This window comes from Mixophyes fleayi, chromosome 5, assembly GCF_038048845.1.
Source record: "Mixophyes fleayi isolate aMixFle1 chromosome 5, aMixFle1.hap1, whole genome shotgun sequence".
Lineage (NCBI taxonomy): Eukaryota > Metazoa > Chordata > Amphibia > Anura > Limnodynastidae > Mixophyes > Mixophyes fleayi.
Genome location: NC_134406.1, coordinates 69,031,567 through 69,052,077, shown reverse-complemented (window position 1 = coordinate 69,052,077; position 20,511 = coordinate 69,031,567). Strand labels below are relative to the sequence as shown.

General features: G+C 38.3%; 1 protein-coding gene across 6 annotated transcripts in view; it reads right to left on the bottom strand.

Annotated features, from left to right (window-relative positions):
• Window positions 1-20,511, bottom strand: part of RARB (retinoic acid receptor beta) — a 546,477-nt gene that overhangs the window by 356,458 nt on the left and 169,508 nt on the right. For 5 of the 6 annotated variants that reach the window (XM_075212344.1, XM_075212345.1, XM_075212348.1 and 2 more), the window contains exon 3: window positions 192-684. In XM_075212344.1, coding sequence (XP_075068445.1) covers window positions 192-369 — 178 coding nt within the window. In that variant the 5' untranslated portion in view covers window positions 370-684. Of the gene's footprint in view, window positions 1-191; window positions 685-20,511 lie in introns of those variants that run through there. The other variant, XM_075212350.1, reaches the window with a different exon arrangement.

The following is a 20,511-nucleotide window of genomic DNA, read 5'->3' as shown; positions in this document are numbered from 1 at the left end:
ATAGACAACTGAATAGAAAAAAAAATGTAAGCTTTGGCAATTCCAAATCCAAGGAAATGCATTATAAATTATTTGAGAATCTGAGGCTTTGTGGATATTTTTAAAGAAAACAATTAAAGACAAGCAAACGAAACATTATAGAAAATATTACATTTACCAGCCAGTGTATACGATGGTTAAGTTACACTTACTTGCTGGAGATGGTGTGCTGCAACTGCTTGTGGGAGGATGGCCTTGAAATCCATGAAGCGCTGGCAAAGGGAGCCCACCAATAACAGGAGGAAACAGGAAAGGATAGTGGGTGGCTGGATAGTGATTCATATGTCCGTTCACAGCTGGTAGAGGACATGAACGACTGCTGGTTGTCATATTAAAATATCATTGTGTATGATAACTCATATGCATATAGAATGCACCATCCCTTCCAGCTGACAAATAAATAGTTAGGAGGAAATACATTAAAAATGTATACAGAATTTCAGCTTGGTTGAGGAATGATTCCGGTAACAATCACAGAAAATTTGATCAATGTCTCCAGCCCAAAACTGTTGCAGATAAAAAATGGCTTAATATTGTGCTTCCAATTCTGCTGTCTTGTTGGGGTTTCTTTTTATCTTCCTTTTGTGATGATGCCAATATATTTATTCCCGCGTCGTTTTGTGGATGTGCATTTCTCCCGGATCCCTAAAAAAGAAAAAATTATAATAAATATAAAAATACATACAAATCACTGAAATTGGGGATCTAATAAAATTCACTTTGCAGTAAGACATTTTAATAACTGCAGAGTTTCAGAATAGAAATGATGGCATTGTGTATAAAACAAAAGCATTTAAAAGCCAGAAACCATTTTCATTAATGCATTTGTAGCAGGGATAAACAAATCATCTAACGTCTTGGGAAATATTTGCTGTCTTGTGCATTCTTGGGTAAAGGAATACGATGCTTACACATGAAACAATGACCTAGATTTACTAAAATCATGAAAAGAAAGTTAAAAGTTGTTAAACCTTGGTCTCTAGATAATGGCTGAGATGGTGTTTCACACACACATTCCGTCTCCTGGTCTACTAGGCTGAGGCAATGGAAAGCTACAGACTTAAGTTTAGTTGATATTATTACTTTAGTAATTTGTTGTTACACTATAATGCAGCAATCTAACAAAGTCAGTGTATAAAACACAATATATCACTTTATCCACATATTATATTACAATTAATTACATCGTAAACATAATGAAATAATGTCGCAGAAAGCCACAAAATAATAATTATGGTGGTGTCACCATTGCACTTTCCCAGCATAAGAAGTGATCATGCCTTATTTTCATGGTGTTTTTATCTCAGCTGGAACAAGTGCAGTGTTTTATATCTCACAGCTTATAATGAGCACTTGAACTGTTCTCTGTGGCATGGTATGGCTAAATATTATGTATTTTATTAGGAGAGCGTTAGGATTAGGCACCTTGGACACAAAGTGTTACTATTATATTCTCTCCAGTTTACTCAGGGAAATAAATTATTTCAACATTATTGTGCTATAAACATTGTCGGATTTCTACTCAGCAGATATGAATAAATATAAATTGTGTGCATTAGCAATATGCATAGTTCAGAAAGCAGAATATATATATATATATATATATATATATATATATATATATATATATATATATATATATATATATACATATATATATATATACTCAAAACTCATCTCTTCCTTAAAGCCTACCAGCCTTCCACCTAACCCTCTCTCCTTGCTCGCTCCCATCCCCTTGCTCCTCCTCTGTTGGGGTGCACGCTTGCTCCCCTCCTCTGACTCCCTTTGTGCCGGCTGTCTGTTTCCCCTCCCTTTAGGATGTAAGCTCTTATGAGCAGGGCCCTTCTCCCTCCTGTCTCCCTACCTTCTCTTCTGCTCCTACTCCATTACATCTGCTTTGCCTGGAGCCTCTGAAGTTTTGGTACTAGTTGTTTATTGTTCTGTACTGTTATTCCCTGTACTGTCCATTGTTTGTACTGTGTTCGGCGCTACGGAAACCTTGTGGCGCCTTATAAATAAATAATAATAATAATATTCACCATTTATTTATCTAGTGCCACTAATTCCGCAGCGCTGTACAGAGACCTCACTCACATCAGTCCCTGCCCCATTGGAGCTTACAGACAGTCTAAATTCTCTAACACACATAGACTAGGGTCAATTTGCTAGCAGCCAATTAACCTACCAGTATGTTTTTGGAGTGTGGGAGAAAACTGGAGCACCCGGAGGAAACTCACGCAAACACGGGGAGAACATGCAAAAATTCCTCACAGTTAAGGCCATGGACAGGAGTTGAACTCATGATTATATATATATATATATATATATATATATATATATATATATATATATATATATATATATATATATATATATATATATATATATATATACACACACACATATACATACATACATACATACATACACACACTATATTTGGACCTACCTGTTAATTATAGGATTGAGGTGTTTCAATCAGACCCGTTGCCAGAGATTTATAAAATCAAGCACCTAACCACGCAATCTCCATTTGAAAACATTTGTGATAAAAAATTGGTCGTTCTGAAGTGCTCAGTGACTTCAAGCGTGCTACTTTGATAGGATGCCACCTTGCAATAAGACAAGAAATTCATGAAATTTCGTATCTCCTGGATATTCCACGGTCAACTGTAAGTGATATTATTAAAAAGTGGAAGTGTTTAGGAACAACAGCAACTCAGCCACAAAGCAGAAGACCACGTAAAATCATAGAGCTGCGTCAACAACTGCTAAGACGCATGGTGTGTAAAGGTCGACAACACTCTGCTGATTCCATAGCTGAAGAGTTCCAAACTTTCACTGGCATTAATGTAAGCACGAAAACTGTGCGGCGGGAGCTTAATGGAATGGGTTTCCATGGCCTTGGTCATGTGAGGCTTGCATGCAAGCCTCACAGTCAGATGGGCAAGTCGGGGTTTGTCAGATGCCAGAAGAACGTTGCCTGCCTGACTGCATTATGCACACTGTGAAATTTGGTAGAGGACGGATTATGGTATAGGGCTGTATTTCAGGGTTTGGGCTAGGCCCATTATCTCCTTACCCTTAATGCTTCAGCATACCAAGTCATTTTGGACAATGCTTCCAACTTTGGGGCAACAGTTTGGGGATGGCCCTTTCCTATTTCAACATGACTGTGCACCAGTGCATAAACCAAAGACTACAAAGACATGGTATGATGAGTTTGGCACAGAAGAACTTGACTGGCCCGCAAAGAGCCCTGGGGGTAAATGTATGAAGCTCCAGGTTCTTCAACACCCGCGAGTTCGGGCGTCGTCAGCACTTAAATTTAAAGCGGCGCTGCCTTGTAAAGGGAAGTTGAAGAACCCGGAGCTTCATACATTTACCCCCTGATCTCAACCCCATTGAACACCTTTGGGATGAACTGGAACGTTTATTGCGAGACATGCCTTCTTGTCCATCATCAGTGCCCGACCTCATAAATGTTCAACAGAATGAATGGACACAAACTCCCACAGAAACACTCCAAGAATATGGTAAGAACACGCTCCCAGCTGCCGTTACTTTGGGTGTTTGCTGTATGAGGTCACACACGATTCCAGCACACAGTCTCTCTCTCTACCTATCACACAGGTTATAGCCCTACTGAGTCGCCACCCAAACAGTGCTCACACACTTCAGATTTGCCACCACCTATTGAATATGGGCACTAAGACCCCAAATTACTGCCCCACACTGGCACACAAGGCTTCTAGCTGCTCACAGACTAGCAAGACCCACACCAGCTAACAAAGGGTTAACTCTTCACACCTCCAGACTGTTACACAAATCTAAATGCAAGCACACACTAAGCTTGTTAATCAAATGTATCAACAAATCACACACTGACATTCAAAGGGTGAACTTGGTCGAGCTATTTCTTCTTAACAGGCTAATGGATTCGTTAGAGTATCAAGGACGCAACATATTAAATTATAGATTTAATATACAAAAGTACAGGGCACTCAGATATAAAAAATAATTAATAAACAATTAGTAGATTGACATAACATACACAAGCAAACACAGTTTAAAATAAAATTAATTGAATTCAGAGCATAACTTACAGATAAGTGGTATATTCTGGCCAAGGGAAATTGGCTTGGAAGATGGACAGCTTATCAATGTGAATTGATTTCCCCAAAGTCTGACAATTTGCTGTACCTGGTCTCAGCCTTTTAAAGACACCTCCACACCTCTTCCTACCCCCCAGGGGTTGTAGCCAGTGACATTATTTTCAATCACCATTTGCATGTTGCCTGATTTACTAACCAATTCTACTATGTGACCTAACTTTTCTGTGGAGCGTCACGCATATCAAATTTTATTATTATTAAATCCTCTATGAACTTGTCCATCTTTTGATATCAAACACGCCTAAATACAGTGTAATCGTAGAGCTTATACTCTTAACTTCTCAGTGGGGCAGAATTCTGAATTTGACATATGAGCTGCCCTTCATCATGCTATGGAGGAATATGTAGTTGATCACTACTTTTATTGAATTTAAGTGGCATAATTTAAAATTGAAGGCTATTTGTCTATATAAAGTATAGCCACGTTAGCAGATGGGTTCTGTGATCCAGACACCATGCTGAGCGGTTTCTAAAAGTCTGTTCAGGTGTCAAACTCCATCCCAGGACAGGCTATATCTCACAGCAGGGGCTCTTTGAAGCTGCCACAGGTACCACTCCTATCTTCTCACACTGGAACATACAACAGACTTTATGTCTTCCCATTTTACACTTTAATAGCTCAATTTATCAATGGATTAATTTGATATAACATATTAACACTGCAGTTATGATTTAGCCCTCTCCATCTCTATGTGCTATCGTTCATACTCTGGGTGGACACCTTTTGTCCTTGTTAGGATATGAGAAACAGTTCCTGTTAATTTACAATAAAATACAAAACTTTGCTAATGTAATTGGCTGTTTTACATCTATTTAGTATCCTAGTTTTTCTGTAAGTGGGGTATTCAGCTGTAGATGTTGCATGGCCTTAGGCACTGCCTCTGTTCATTGGTCCAACAGTTGAGGAGGAAGCTTTGGGATTAATGGTGACGACAGTAATGAAACAAGTATTTATGTTTAGTTATTTTTTCGTCCATCTGGTTACTACCATCTTGCCATATCACAAGGCATAATAAGATGGATTGAAACTCATGATGAAATATGTTCTGCTTCATTTACAACTTTGTGCATACATTACTCCAAACACAAGGACCATCAGGAATACTGTATAACAATAAATCTAGATTAGAATTGCAAGACAATCAACAGCATTGTTTTGCCCAAGTGTCTTGTCACACACAAATAGAGATGAAGAAATTTGAATTTCCTCTTATTGTGCTGTTGTGTCTGCTCTTCTCTGTCTTCACTTAAGATTATTTTAAGGGCACTAAGGGGGGTATTCAATTGTCAGCAAGGTTTTTTTTAGAGCGTGTTAAGTAATTTTAACGTTGTTTATCATCATTTTCGAGCGGGATAACTTTACCCGCAAATCAATTCCATTCTTAACGCTACGTTTTTTTTTCAAGAAACGGTCCTTCCGTGCTCCAGTGGAAGGTCTATTGAAAGTATAGGGTGTGCTAGAGGCAGTCACGTTAATAGCTATTCAATTGTTTTTTAACGCGGTGGGTAAAACAGGCAAATATGCTGTTTTATCTCGCACCTCCTTGGGGTGTGTTAAAAATAAAAACCTTTGAAAAGTAGTTAAAATCATGTAAAAATGTGGGAAAAAAAGTTAAACTTATGTTTATCACTAATGACTAACTTGTGTAAGTTGATTTTCTTGTAAAAAAAATAATGAAATAAAAAAAACCATAAATAAATAAATCAATCACTAATTATTATATTTATGTATGTTTTTGGTACAAATATGAATGTAGTAATGTGTTTTGACATGGTATAGATGATTCTATGGTAAAAAATAGTTCAATTAAAAAATATGCTAAAGAAAGTACTGTAATGTAGATATTATCAATGTGTAATGCAATCTAACGTATGGAAATGTATGCAAAACTTTTTATTTGTCTTATACATGACCGTGTTAAACCTCCCCTTCACTCCCCAAAAGTCTCGCAAACACAATTTTTAATGCGCGGGGGCAGCGTTACCTCTTCTGCAATTGAATTGCACGAGTTTTCCCGCTGTGCTAACTCCAAACGGTCGCTATTGCCGGCAAAAACCTGCGCGTGACTTTTTTTTTTACGCTGCAGGGACAAAAAAAATCTCGCTGACAATTGAATATGCCCCTAATAATCTAGTTGTTGGGAAAAAAGGGTTGGAAGTGGTCAGGAACATAGTTAGAATTGGTTTTATTGTGCAAGCTGTAAAATATGATAACACTTTCCACATGTATCTCTTCTTAATATCATATGAGATTTCCATAAGGATCTTGGGATAAATCATTGGATTGTACCTACAGGTCAGTCCCGGTCCTGGCTCTCATGTCCCTTTAGTAGCAGAAAGTATCTATACAACACCTAGATACACTGCTCTACAATACTCCACAATCTAAGGAAACATTGCTCCCAGATGTGAGCTATCCATAGGTCTGGCTATTAGATTAGGGACAGAAAATAAAAAGGAATATTTTCTATCCATATGTCTAGCTATTAGATTAGGGACAGAGAAAAAAGTGATATTTTCTCATTTCAACAACTGTTTTTAGAAGCAAACACTGCAACATGACACAGTTGCACAAAGCATCAATTTTTGAGAAGCCTTGGGATAAAATGAAATTGTCTCAAAAACATAGGGAGTCTGAGGAGAAGAGTAAAAATCAATGTTAGTTAAAGTGAAACACAGCCCTGCAAAATATAACAATATACCAAACTGATGCAAGCACTGCCACCTTACAAAGTGAAAACACAGACAACTATATGGCACAGACAAGATCCACCAGAACAACTGCAAACAAGTTATTTCTCAATATAATGAAGCACTAGTGCAATGCATCCTACTATGATGAGGTTAAAATATAATATTAAATGTGTTTAAGCAAAATTTCCTCCATGGGGAAAAACTAATTTTTTTTTTTTTAGACTCTATAGGCCTGATTCATCAAGGAACGCAAAACAAACGTAGTGTGCATTGTTTTTGGTTTTTTTAAAACGCACATATATCAGATATACACACGTCCATATTCAACAAGGAGCAGTTCTGAAGATATGTCTATTGATGAATACGGGTCTAAGTCCGCTCTGCTCTAACAGACAATACACTGCAATATACGTCCAATACATATGTGGAATGTCAAGCCACAAAAGAACGCAAAGAAAAAAACAACTATTCAATTAATATTACCTGTTCATAATATACTCTCATAGTCATAACATTAAAAAATATTAACAAGTGTTATTAATGTCTACTGTACATGAAATACATTTTTACAGTTGCTTCCGATTGCAAAACACACATTCCAGCATGCATACACAGCCGTCATCACTAGTAATCGGTTCTGCCCTGTAGCTGTTGAAAGTGATACAACTGAAAAACATGTACCTTTGCTATGCCCAAAACTTGAATCCGACGCTGCTGTGTGCGCTCGCACCTGGCACGTCCTTACTGTAAATTAACTACAGGCACATATCCAGTCCCCTCCCCATTCCACCCCTGAAATCATAGGCTGTTGGAAGCGTCCTTTGCATTCAAAGATGAATTGGACGTTGCTGCCTTCTCTGGCTTATGGATAATTTCTGGGCATTATATCGCCATTTATGTTCCTTAACGAATCAGGTCCTAAAGTGTTATGAAATATAATATTTACTCCACCCTGAACACAAACTAGTGCACACATAAACTGAGATATTATTTTGTGTTTAGCTTCTGTTTATCTACTCTATAGAAACCTTACTCATCAGAGGTCTATGCGGACAACACTTAGTATATTATATTCATGAGGCTTTTTTATGGAGTGTTCAGAAAATGCATCTATTTGTGTATGATAGTATGAAATTCTATTGCATTACTGATAACAATAGTCACCCGCACTTTCCCACCAGTTGTTATTCCACTACATTCTGTGTCATGTGATTCCTGCACCTCTTAGATTGTAAGCTCATTTGGGCAGGGCCACCTTTACCTTCTGTCTCATGTTACTGCATGTAATTTGTGTCATGTCATGATCCACTCAGTGTGCTGTACTGAGTAATATGTCAGCGCTTTATAAATAGCAAGATAATAATAACTGTACCAGTCAGCCATAGGGTGTATTGTGTGTTTTAGGATTTTTGCTGACATCTTGCAAGTGTGTTGATATCATACATGCTTACTCGCCCTAAATGATCAGAAAGCTCCTGGATTTCGTGGAGTCCTCCCAGATCGTGGCGGAGACATAATGATGCAAAATGCATTATAAGGCCCCACGCTCACCGTGCAATGCAGTGAATATGCCCCCGCCCGTACTTGTCATCTTACCTTTTTCACAAAAATCTGCATAATGACACAACAGGATAAAAACAGCTGAGCACAAAATGTTTTGCGCCATTTGGTCATAAATGGCACTGATTCATCAAGGAAAGCAAAGTGAACGTAGCTTTTTTTTTTCTTAAATCGGATGAAAAATGCACACATGTCCGTCTGCATTCAAGTACAAGCGGAGCTCAAGAAAGGTTTCCATTTACGGGTATAAGTACGCTCTGGGTATACGCTACTTTCCGTATGCAGACAGACAGAACACACTGCAGGATACGCAAAATGCATATGTGCAATATAAAGAAAAATATATTAAATACATTAACACCTCTTAATAGTATTATCATTAACACAAATACATTAACATCTCTTAATACTATAAACATTAATAAAAAAAATTACAAAAATTATATAAACTTTGTCCATTTGAATTGAAAAAGATTAGGGGGAAGAGTCTGTAAAATGTCATGGACAATCCAATTTATTATGTATGGTATAGTGTCACAACTAACGGCGCCTAATATCATACACAAACTGTTCACAATACAAAAGTCTAAATGAAATCAGCTCTCCAAGTCGTGTAATCTCAAATATGTGACTTGGTGACTTGGCTGGAGGTTCACGGTACATGTCCCTTACCTTATATAGCCGTTCCCGTGAGTTGCCGGTGATTCCGAGGACACATATATATTGCATATATACTATCTTGTGCTGGTAAGGGTACATTGGATGAGAGGAGTGTTTATTGTATTACACATTTTATGTCATGTCCATTTTTATTAAATAAACCTTTTTATGTAAGAGTTAATGCACTATTAGCATTTCCTTGTATTCCCCGTTTTCACATTATATTCGGTGGATCTGTATTTCGGGGGACTCGATATACCCGAACTGAGGCAAGTGATTGCGGGAGAGATATATATATACTACATCTGCTGAGGTCACTAAAAGAAAACAGCGGTTTTATAACAGAGGATCGTGGATCGATTAAAGAACGGGAGACGTGACCACTCCCCCTACCTTCTGCCCTTGTCCGATGATTGGATTTACAACAGAGGTCGTCATCCTGATCACAGTTTGTGGAGAAGTTCACGGCATAAACGGAGTGTCCGTAGGAGAGTGATATACGCTGATGTACTACCTACTTTTGGTGAGTACATCTCCCTGAGGGGAATCTTTCCCGTTTGGATCCGGATGAAATGTATTATTACAAAAAAGTCACATATTTGAGATTACACGACTTGGAGAGCTGATTTCATTTAGACTTTTGTATTGTGAACAGTTTGTGTATGATATTAGGCGCCGTTAGTTGTGACACTATACCATACATATTGAACCTTTTTTTACTCCTTTGTGGATAGGAGTAGTCACATACAGGCTGCCATATATCTTTATCAGCGCTGTGGTTTCTATCTATTTTTACATACAAATCCAATTTATTACATACCACTTCCATTACTATCGACAAACAGAATTTGTAGAGGTTAACGTAAATTGAACAATACAAGGAAGCAATTAATTACAAGAAAAGGGACAAAATGGCATAATTTGGGACAGCAGGATGCCTTGAAAAGTTAAAAATGCAAGTAGATATAAAAAGTACAGTACAAAATAAAAGCTGAGAGAAAACAGTAGGGGTTGCTGAATTATGGTATTTAGCTGAATAATTCAATAGTTAGGTCTTTAAAAAAGTACTCTTTAAAGGGAACAACAAAACCACTGTACATTTGAAACTGGATTTTATGGAATCTTAGTAAAAATGAAGTCTACAATGTTAAAAAAAACATATGCAAGTCTGTCTTTGTATTACATGCATTAATGCAAACTGATTGCCTATGTACTGGATAGCCTGAACGTCAAAATATCACTAGAATTCTTAACTGGAACTCCAAACAATGTAATGAAATGCTTCATACACAAAGTGATACTTAATAAAAACCTGATGTCCCCTCATCTCATTATCAATTTAGGTCATAAACGAGGGTAAACCTAGCAGTACATTAGATGAAAAATTTCCATTGTATAATTTAGTGAAAGGAATGGTACAAAAGACTTAGCACAGTGCCCCTCTTCAGATATCCCTCCTGTCTGTACACCGTGGCCCACTTCTAGATGAAGTTACGCATCCCAGGAGTGGAGAGTTGACAAGAACCTTGACATGTGTTGGGCGGACTATCCAAGCAGCGATGTAAAACCAAAGCATTTTGCTGTGTCCATCGGTTGATCTTCATAAATGAGTCCCACTGTGTTCTAACCACTGTATGGGACCTTTTACATAAATGCAACCAGATGATTTATTACATTGAATCCACTTGTATTTTAGGTCAAGTTCTTTTTATGCTGCAAATATATTTGCTTCACAGCATCTATTAGCCGAGAGCATGTATTACTGTGGCTGAGGAAGTAATAAGGCACATGCTTAGGTCAAAATGTATAATACATAAAGTTACAAGAAACCCCTTTTCTTACATTATGCTGTGCATTACAAATCTATTTTTGATGCTAAAATTAATGTATGCCCTAACAAATATGCAGCTTTTTCAGCAATATAATTTTTTGGCTGCTTTCAACATTGTCACAAAGTATTAACATTTCCATCTATAAGAGAGATTGCACTTCGAAATAAACTTCAATATAAATAAGTTGAAGGTCTGACACATGTTCAACCTAACTCTCTCACTTAAATCATGATGGACACATGAGCAGCCACCCATCCCTTCACTGTAACAGCAACAGACAGAAATCATCCTTCCTCAGCTCCACTCTTAAAATTAACAGTGAGACCATGGCAAGCTTAGCAATCCAGGTTTACATGAGATTTTTATTACAGAACATGAAGACAGGCTCTCAAATCTCTAACGATGGCTATAAATATGCCCCTATTTTGTAGACTAGAATTAAAAAATTCAGAAAATTAAATACTGTGACAAACCTACATCTACCATGATGCTCAACCAAATTCTGGCCACAGCTGACTTAATCAGAGAGTGTGCCCAGGGTTAAACAGCTAGTACTAAAGGTGCCCACAGACACAACAATTATTTTTTTTACAAAGCAATCTTATTCAATAAGATCTTTTGTTTTTACATCTATAATTTTTATTGAAGTTCTAAAAGTAAGGGGTACAGAAAGAAAGGGGGGGGGGAGGGGTACATAGTGGGAAGCAGACAAAACATTGTATATCAAACCATACAACATATTTGCAGATACATATCAACAATATCCCAACAGGATGGGAAACTAAAGACTGTATTAATATTTAGCTTGATGTTGGGAGTAGATCTGGCGGGGCCTGAGTTAAAAGGTTATGTGTTTTTAGGGGGTGGATTAATCTAGAACCTTTGCCTTTGGTTGTGAATTTGTGCCAAGACATCCACTTATCAATTGGGGAAGAGGGTGACATAGAAAAAGGAAAATCTAATGTCTCCATTTGGAAGCTATAATGAAACATCATAAAAATTTTGGGAAGGGTGGGAGGGGGACTGTTTCCAAAGGTGCGCGATTGCCGCTCTAGTGGCTGCTATGCTATGCCCCAAGGGGCAAACGTAGGATTTGTAGAGGGGGGTTTCCACACCATGCCACCAGTGGGCATGACCAGCATGTGTGAAGCGGGGTCAGGGTCCAGTCACCTCAATTATACAGTGCACTAGGCTTGGAGGGGGGTTTCCGGGCACTAGGAACCCCCCCCCCCTCGGTTTGCCTATGCCCCCAAATATATCTGTAATGTTTAGGCAATTGTTCAGGATAGAAATGAAGGAGGACAGCAAGTGGTTTCGGAGCTAAGGATATAGAGGTAACTTTCCGCGCAAGGTCCAACACCTCCTGCCACAAGGACTGAATAAACAGGCACAACCAAAACACATGCATAAAGTCCCCTACACCTTCACAGTTGCGCCAACACATTTTAGATTGGTTAGGCCATATCTGGTTAGGCCATATCTTCTGGAGATGGGCTGGGGTAAGGTAAGTACAATATAACAATTTATATAACATTTCCACATGATTGGTGCATTTAGATACAGTAGACAAGTTACTATAAATAATGTCCCACTCAGCCGGGGAAAGAGAGGTGCTGAGGTCCATCTCCCACTTAAATTGGGAGATATGTTTGGGAATGGTAGATAAAGAGGAAAGGTGCTTACACCAAAATGTGATTCCACCCTTACTGTTACCCTTGGTCAATTTGGTGTACAGAAGAGAAGGGAGTGGGTGAAGTGGACCGTTCTGCCAGTGAAGGTCTCCGATCCAATGCCTCAGCCGCAGGTATTTATAAAAGTCCTTAGATGGAAGGTCAAAGGAGACTTGCAGCTGGGCAAAAGAGCAGAGGCCCCCAGAGCCAAACAGGTGCACTAGGGATGAGAGTCTCGTGTGGATCCAGCCAGAGATATCAAAATCAGGAAGACACGTAGACACCATGAGGAGAGAAACATCACTCGTCGGGAGGGAAAATTCTGTAAAGGAGCCCACGGTTCTGTCCCAAACTCTCAGAGCATCATCTAAAGACACAAATGGGACAGGTGGGTGAGGCCTCAAATGTTTGGGGAGCCAAATCAGATCTGTGATTGGGCACGTATTAAATAGAGCCCTTTCCAAATCTACATTCAATAAAATCTTACTATGATCACTATCATCATCAACATTTATTTTTTATAGCGCCAGCAAGGGCGCCACAAAGTATCCGTAGCGCCGTACAAGGACAAACAATGGCACAGTACAGGGTGAAACAGCACAGTACAAGTAACAGTAAGCACTATAACTCTGGGGGCTCAAGGTACAGCTAGAAAGTGAGGGAGGGGAAACGTCAGTACAGGCAGGTAACTTGGGCCCAAGAGGGTGGGCACGGATGACGGGTTAAGAGCCACTGAGGAGAGCGGAGAGAAGCGAGAGGAGACAGAGGGCAGAGGGACCGAGAGGAGGTGAGCTGAGTAGCTGGAGAGCGCAGTTAAATGTGATGGAAACAGGAAGTAGGAGAGCCCTGCTCAAAGGAGCGTACAATCTAAAGGGAGGGGAAGACAGACAGACACATAGATGAGATGGAGATAAACAGAGATGGAGTCGAGGAAGGGGGAGAAGGAAAGAAGGGATGAGAGAGAGAGGTAGCCGACTGGTGGGAGGTTAGGCATGAGACTGGAAGGCTTTTAAGAAAAGGTGGGTTTTTAATGTTCGTTTGAAAGAGGACAGATTAGGGGAAGTTCTGATGGAGCGGGGGAGCCTGTTCCAATGGAGGGGAGTGGTGCGGGTGAGGTCTTGGATACGTGCATAAGAGGAGGTAATCAGAGGGGAAGAGAGGCGACGATCGTTGGACGATCGCAGTGGGCGGGAGGGAGTGTGAATAGAGATAAGGTTAGAGATGTAGGGAGCAGTGGAGTTGGCGAGGGACTTGTAAGTCAGAGTGATGAGCTTGAAAAGGATTCTGTAGGGGAAGGGGAGCCAGTGAAGGGCTTGATAGAGTGGGGAGACAGAAGTGGAACGGCAAGAGAGGAAAATAAGCCTTGCAGCGGCGTTAAGTACGGATCTAAGAGGAGCGAGATGAGAGAGGGGGAGGCCGATAAGGAGAGGGTTGCAGTAGTCCAAGCGGGAGATAATCAGAGAGTGGACAAGAGATTTGGTGGCATCCTGGGAGAGGAAGGGCCGAATGAGGGCAATGTTGCGAAGCTGGAAGCGGCAGGATTTGGCGAGAGAGTGAATGTGAGGGGCAAAGGAGAGATAGAGGAGTTGTCAACAGTGATAGAGAGGTCAGAGGGGAAGGAGGTAAGAGAGGGAGGAAAGACAATTTAATATAAATAAGAAATAAAAAGATAATAAGATATAAATAAAAAGAAAGAAGTTTTTTTCGAAAAACATATTTTTTTTTTAATGATAATAGTATTGAGTTGTTCATATATCTTCATATATATTATTTTTTTTGCATGTGATCTAATCGGCTTTTACATTGCACATATGTATGTGTGTATCCTACACTGTGTTCTATTAATATGCATCAAGTAATGTGTAGCCACTTGTACTTACACCCAGATTCAAAATGAAACAGATCTTGAGAACTGCTTAAATACGGTCGGAACTACGCTCAAGTTCCATACTCGGTTTTTTTAAATGCAAGTTGGGGGCAGGTTGTATCCAAACATGAACCAGGCCCACTATGTTTAGGAATTTACACAATTTTGCATGTTCTCATTGTCTTTCTCAGTAGCATATTACATTAAAGGAATCAATCAGTCATTGTTCAGCCCCCAATCAGTTCATATAAGGCAATACAGCTGAAACAGAAAGGAAAACAGGAAAGACATCAACTTTATCTTATTAGTGCCTAATGGATATCCGAGAGAAACATACATTTAACTCCTACTGCTGCTCAGAACAATTTGTTTTAATAATCAGTTACATTTATTACAAGCAACCTGGTATTTTAATCAAAGAATACAAAAGTCTTCAGTAGTGGATTCTCTACTCTATAGCCAATGTCTGCCACCCTGCACAATCATGTAGTTATTTACCACATGTTGCATCTGACCACCCATTATTACACTCATATTCCTTAATTTGGAAATGCAGAGCAAATTATTCTTCAGATCTAGTTATATTATAATGAATTAACCAGACAGGCAAACGGAGTCTGTCACATAGCTGCTCAGACAGCACTGCTCTGGCTCCATGTCTATTGCTAGAGCAATATATCACTTGTATCACTAGTCACCTCTGGACCTTTTCTTGTAACAAAAGCAGTGCCTGTTACAATTCACTATACGATAACGGTTATTTACCAAGCAACCAACACTTCAATAATAGGCTCAAAAGCCCCTTTTCACTGTTGCAAAGTTTTTATGTAAATGTTTTATCTTGCTGCATGCAGATTTAAGAGGTCACCTTCTGCAAATGACTACTTCTGGGCGATATCTGATCAGAGAGGATTGCTGTGAGGATCCGCTGCAATACCAGCTACAGGAGACATGTGGCAGTGCACCATCTACTTTACTTACTGCAATAAGCATTTTGCTAAAGCTCAAATCTATTAGACTTAGAGACTAAACCTGTATGCAGCCTTTATAGTCCTCACTCCTACCAATCATTGCATGAGCAAAGATGGAATTTTGTTTTTCTGCTTCTCCTACAAGTGTCCTATTTTGCTTGCGTGGTTATCGACTTTGTCCGCACCAAACTTGCAAGAAACCTGCACCATGCTTCACGGTTTCCTGCAGTCACTCATTATTGCACAGCTCTCCAGCCCTTCGGGAACAAACTGCTTTCTGTTACAGCCAAATATTTAAAATTTGGATTCATCAGTCCAGAGCACCTAATGATATTTACTGGCATCCCAGATCCTATGTTTTCGTGCATAGCTGAGTGGTTTGGCCTTGTTTCTATGTTGAAGGTTGGCTTTTGGCTGCAATCCTTTCATGATGACCACTTCTGGCCAGAATTCTCCAAATAGTAAACCAGTGTACTTGGGTCCCACTGTTTTTTTCAGTTCTGAGCCGAAAGGTTGGAGAGCGGCACAATAATGAGTGTCTGTAGGCAACAGTAAAGCATGGTGGAGGTCCCTTGCAAGTTTGGGGCTGCATTTCAGCATATGGAGTTGGGGATTTGGTCAGGATTAATGGTGTCCTCAATGCTGATAAATACAGGCAGGTACTTATCCATCATGCAATACCTTTAGGGAGGCATCTGATTGGCACCAAATTTATTCTGCAGCAGGACAACGACCTCAAACATACAGCCAATTGTCATTAAGAACTATCTTCATCTTAAAGAAGAACAAGCAGTCCTGGAAGTGCCTATATAGCCCCCACAGAGCCCTGGTCTCAACATCATCTAGTCTGTCTGGGATTACATGAAGAGATAGAAGGATTTAAGCAAGCCTACATCCACAGAAGATCTGTGGTTAGTTCTCCAAGACGTTTAAAATAACCTCCCTTCCGAGATCCTTCAAAAACTCTGTGCAAGTGTACTAGAAGAATTGAGGCATTGATGCTATTTTGAAGGCAAAGGGTGGTCACACAAAGTATAGATTTGCATTTTGATAACGGAGATAAATAAACTACTATTTTTGAAAGCATCCTTGCTTAGCAGCATTTTCTCCACATCTGCCTAAAACTCTTATACTATATAAGTATAACTCTTAGAATATATATATATATATATATATATATATATATATATATATATATATATATATATATATATATCTCATCAAAAAGACAGGGGCGCTTCCATAGGGTAAAATCCAAGTAAAATGTTTATTCCCAAACAATAAAATTGCACGTACCAGAACTGAAAAGTTTTCAGGCATAAAACAGTAGGTATCTAGCATCCAAGTGGGGATATCATATCAGTGCGATCCTCACAGATATTCCACAATCACCTCTACGCGTTTCATCCTTGAGGACTTCGTCAGGAGGTGTGGATCTCTCTACAAAAGGTTTGGCTATTTATAAGTATTTACTAATTGATTCACAGGTGGAACATCTCTGCTCACATAACGGAGCAGCAAGCACATATTAAACAGTATCAGTATAATTTATACAACAATTGTAAACGTTATAAACATCCAATTGGAACATATAATATGTACAGAGTTATACAAAGTTATAAAATTAGAGCATACAATATGTACAAAGTTATACAAAGTAATAAGATTATAAAAATGATGTGATCTCGCACCCTTCATTAAGACCCAGCGGGACAAAAGTATTCAAAGTATATATCCAGAAAGTCTCTCTCTGAGCTAGCTTCAATAAGCGATCACCTCTTTTATTAATTTCTACATGTTCGATCGCCTTGAAACGAAGAGATTCTGGATTGGCATTATGACAGGCAGTAAAGTGTTTAGGAACACTATGGTTGTCTACTTTATGCAAAATATTTCGTAGGTGTTCAAACACTCGTATTTTGACTGATCTCTTAGGGCTAGATTTACTAAGCTGCGGGTTTGAAAAAGTGGGGATGTTGCCTATAGCAACCAATCAGATTCTAGCTGTCATTTATTTAGTACCTTCCACAAAATGACAGCTAGAATCTGATTGGTTGCTATAGGCAACATCCCCACTTTTTCAAACCCGCAGCTTAGTAAATCTAGCCCCTAGTCTTTCCCACATATCTCTTTCCACACCCACATTCCAACAGATATATTACATAAGTAGTATTACAATTCATGCAGGATTTAATAGTTCTTTCTTTCTTATTATTCGAATCAAAGAAGTTTTTATGATCTTTGTGGACATACTTACAAGCTTTACAATGTCCACATGCAAAAAAGCCCTTTGTTGGAACTAACCAACTCTTGTTTTTATTAATGGGTTCGTTCAAATACGAAGGAGCCAAAAGAGATTTTAAAATCTTAGGTTTTTTTAAAGATAATCCGTGGTTTAGCTGGTAACACACTTGTAAGAGACGGATCCAGTTTTAAAACCGGCCAGTGTTTTTCTAAAGTTCTCTTAATTTGCTGATTTGCTATATTGAATGTAGTAACAAATGCACAGTCAAATCTATCAGAATTAAACACTTGTTTCTTCTTATCCTTATACACAAGTAATTGAGTCCTATCACATTGTCTGGCTTTAATTAAACTATCCACTAAAATATTTTCTGGATACCCGCGATCACGGAATCTGTCTATTAAAACTGCAGCTTGTGTTTCAAAAGTGTTTAAATCTTCACAATTGCGTCTAATCCTCAGCAGTTGTGAAACAGGTATATTATCTTTCCACTGTTTTAAGTGACAGCTCTTATAATCAATGTAACTATTGCTATCAACCTTTTTAATAAAAGTGTATGTATCGATATTAGATCTCTCTTCAAACAACTGTGTATCCAACACCAAATCTAAAAATTCTATTTTATCTTTGTCAACAACAGATGTAAATTGTAATTCGTAATCATTCACATTGATCTCTTCAATAAATGATTGGAAGTCTGTTTCAGATCCTCTCCAAATTACCAGAATATAGTCTATATAGCGCTTAAATAAGACAATATTCTCCATATAGGTACTATTTGCATAAATCACATGATTCTCCCAATGGCCCATATATATATATTAGCATAACTGGGTGCGCAGGAACTGCCCATCGCAGTCCCTCGCACCTGATGGTAAAATTGGCTCAAGAAAATAAAGAAATTATGTTCCAATACATATTTGATGCATTCCACAATAAAATCACATTGTGTAGTATTTAATTTACTATCATTATTAAGACATTCTCCAACTGCTTGTAACCCTTTCACATGTGGGATTGCCGTGTACAATGATTGTACATCTATAGTACACCAAAAATAATTAGTTTGCCATTCCACATTCTTAACGTTTTGCAATATTTGAGTGGAATCCTTAATATAGGACTCCAAGTTTGGTACATAACTCTTTAAATAAAAGTCCACAAATTCGGATAGATGTGCCTCCAAGGATACCCGAGACAATAGGACGTCCTGGGGGTTTTATTAATCGTTTATGTATTTTGGGTAAATGGTAGATTGTAGCAATTCTAGGATATCTACTCAGTATGTAATCAAATTCACTTTTGTTAATACAATGGTCATTTAGTCCCTTAAGGAGAAGTTTTTCTAATTCTTGCAAAAATGCATTAGTTGGATCTGTTATTAACTTTTTATAGACATTTTCATCATTTACCAATCTTAATGTTTCTTCAATATAGTCTTTTTTATTTAAAATCACCAGTCCACCCCCTTTATCCGCTGGTTTGATTGTTAGTTCTTCATCTTTAATAAGTGATTCTAGAGCTATCTTTTCATTTTTTGTTAGATTGGATTTTACTTTTAATTTAGTATTGGCTACCACATCAAGATCTTTTTTAACTAATTCTCCAAACATATCAATATATGTCCCTCTGGATTCTATTGGATAGAAACTAGATGGTTTCTTTAAACCCGTATTGGGCAATGAATTACTCACTATTAAAGATTCCTTATCACCTAACATTCTATCTCTCTTCAGAAAATGTCTCTTTAAAGTTAACTTTCGGATATATTTATTTATATCAATGAACAAATCGAACCCATTAGGAAAACTAGTAGGAGCAAATGATAAACCTTTAGATAAAAGTTTCAATTCATCTTCTGAAAGGGATTTATCTGACAAATTAAAAATTCCTTGTATAGGAGTATCACTAATTATTTCCTTCTGTGATCTCTTTTTGGCTCTCTTTCCTCTATGTCTTGTTTATATCGTTTTCGTGGTGAACGACCCATATTTTCTAATATAGGACTTTTTAAGTCCATTCGTCTGTTCCGCTGTCCTAAAAAAGCGGATGAGGTAGTGGGTGGAGTGTTATCTTTTATCTCCAATTCTGGTCTCCATACTGGTAGGTTAATTGGCTGTTATCAAAAATTGACCCTAGTCTGTCTGTCTCTCTGTGTGTGAGTGTGTGTCTATATTAGGGAATTTAGACTATAAGCTCCAATGGGGTAGGGACTGATGTGAATGAGTTCTCTGTAAAGCGCTGCGTAATTAGTGGCGCTATATAAATAAATGATGATGATGATGATGATATGTGCCAACATTTGTGGATTCACAGATGCTCAAGAAACTGCACAAAGTGGAAACAGTGAAAACCACATCAAAGTCCTATCTACTTCCAGTTTAGGACCACATCCTTAATTATTTTCAAGTTATCAGTATTTCTGCTAAATTACTTAAGGTTTGGCCTCATGTGTTAAATTAATCACAATAGTAAGGGACATGGGGCCGATGCAGGCAGCAAATAGACGCAATTACATATACAGGGAAATTCATAAAAATCCACAAGTTTCCCTGTAAAACTAGGTGCACTTGCGCAAAAGTAGGTGTATGACTTCCCGAAAGAGCAGTTGCACTGTGATATGCACTTTTTTTAGCTTTGTAAATTACCTTTAATGTATGAGCAGCTCAAGTGCTTTGTATATTCTGCCCTGTTGTATAACATCCAGTTTTTAAAATAGTGGAATTTATAGTGCATAGTCAATGATAAATGTGTTCTTTTATCATAATAAAACAAAGGAAAAACTCATAAAATTC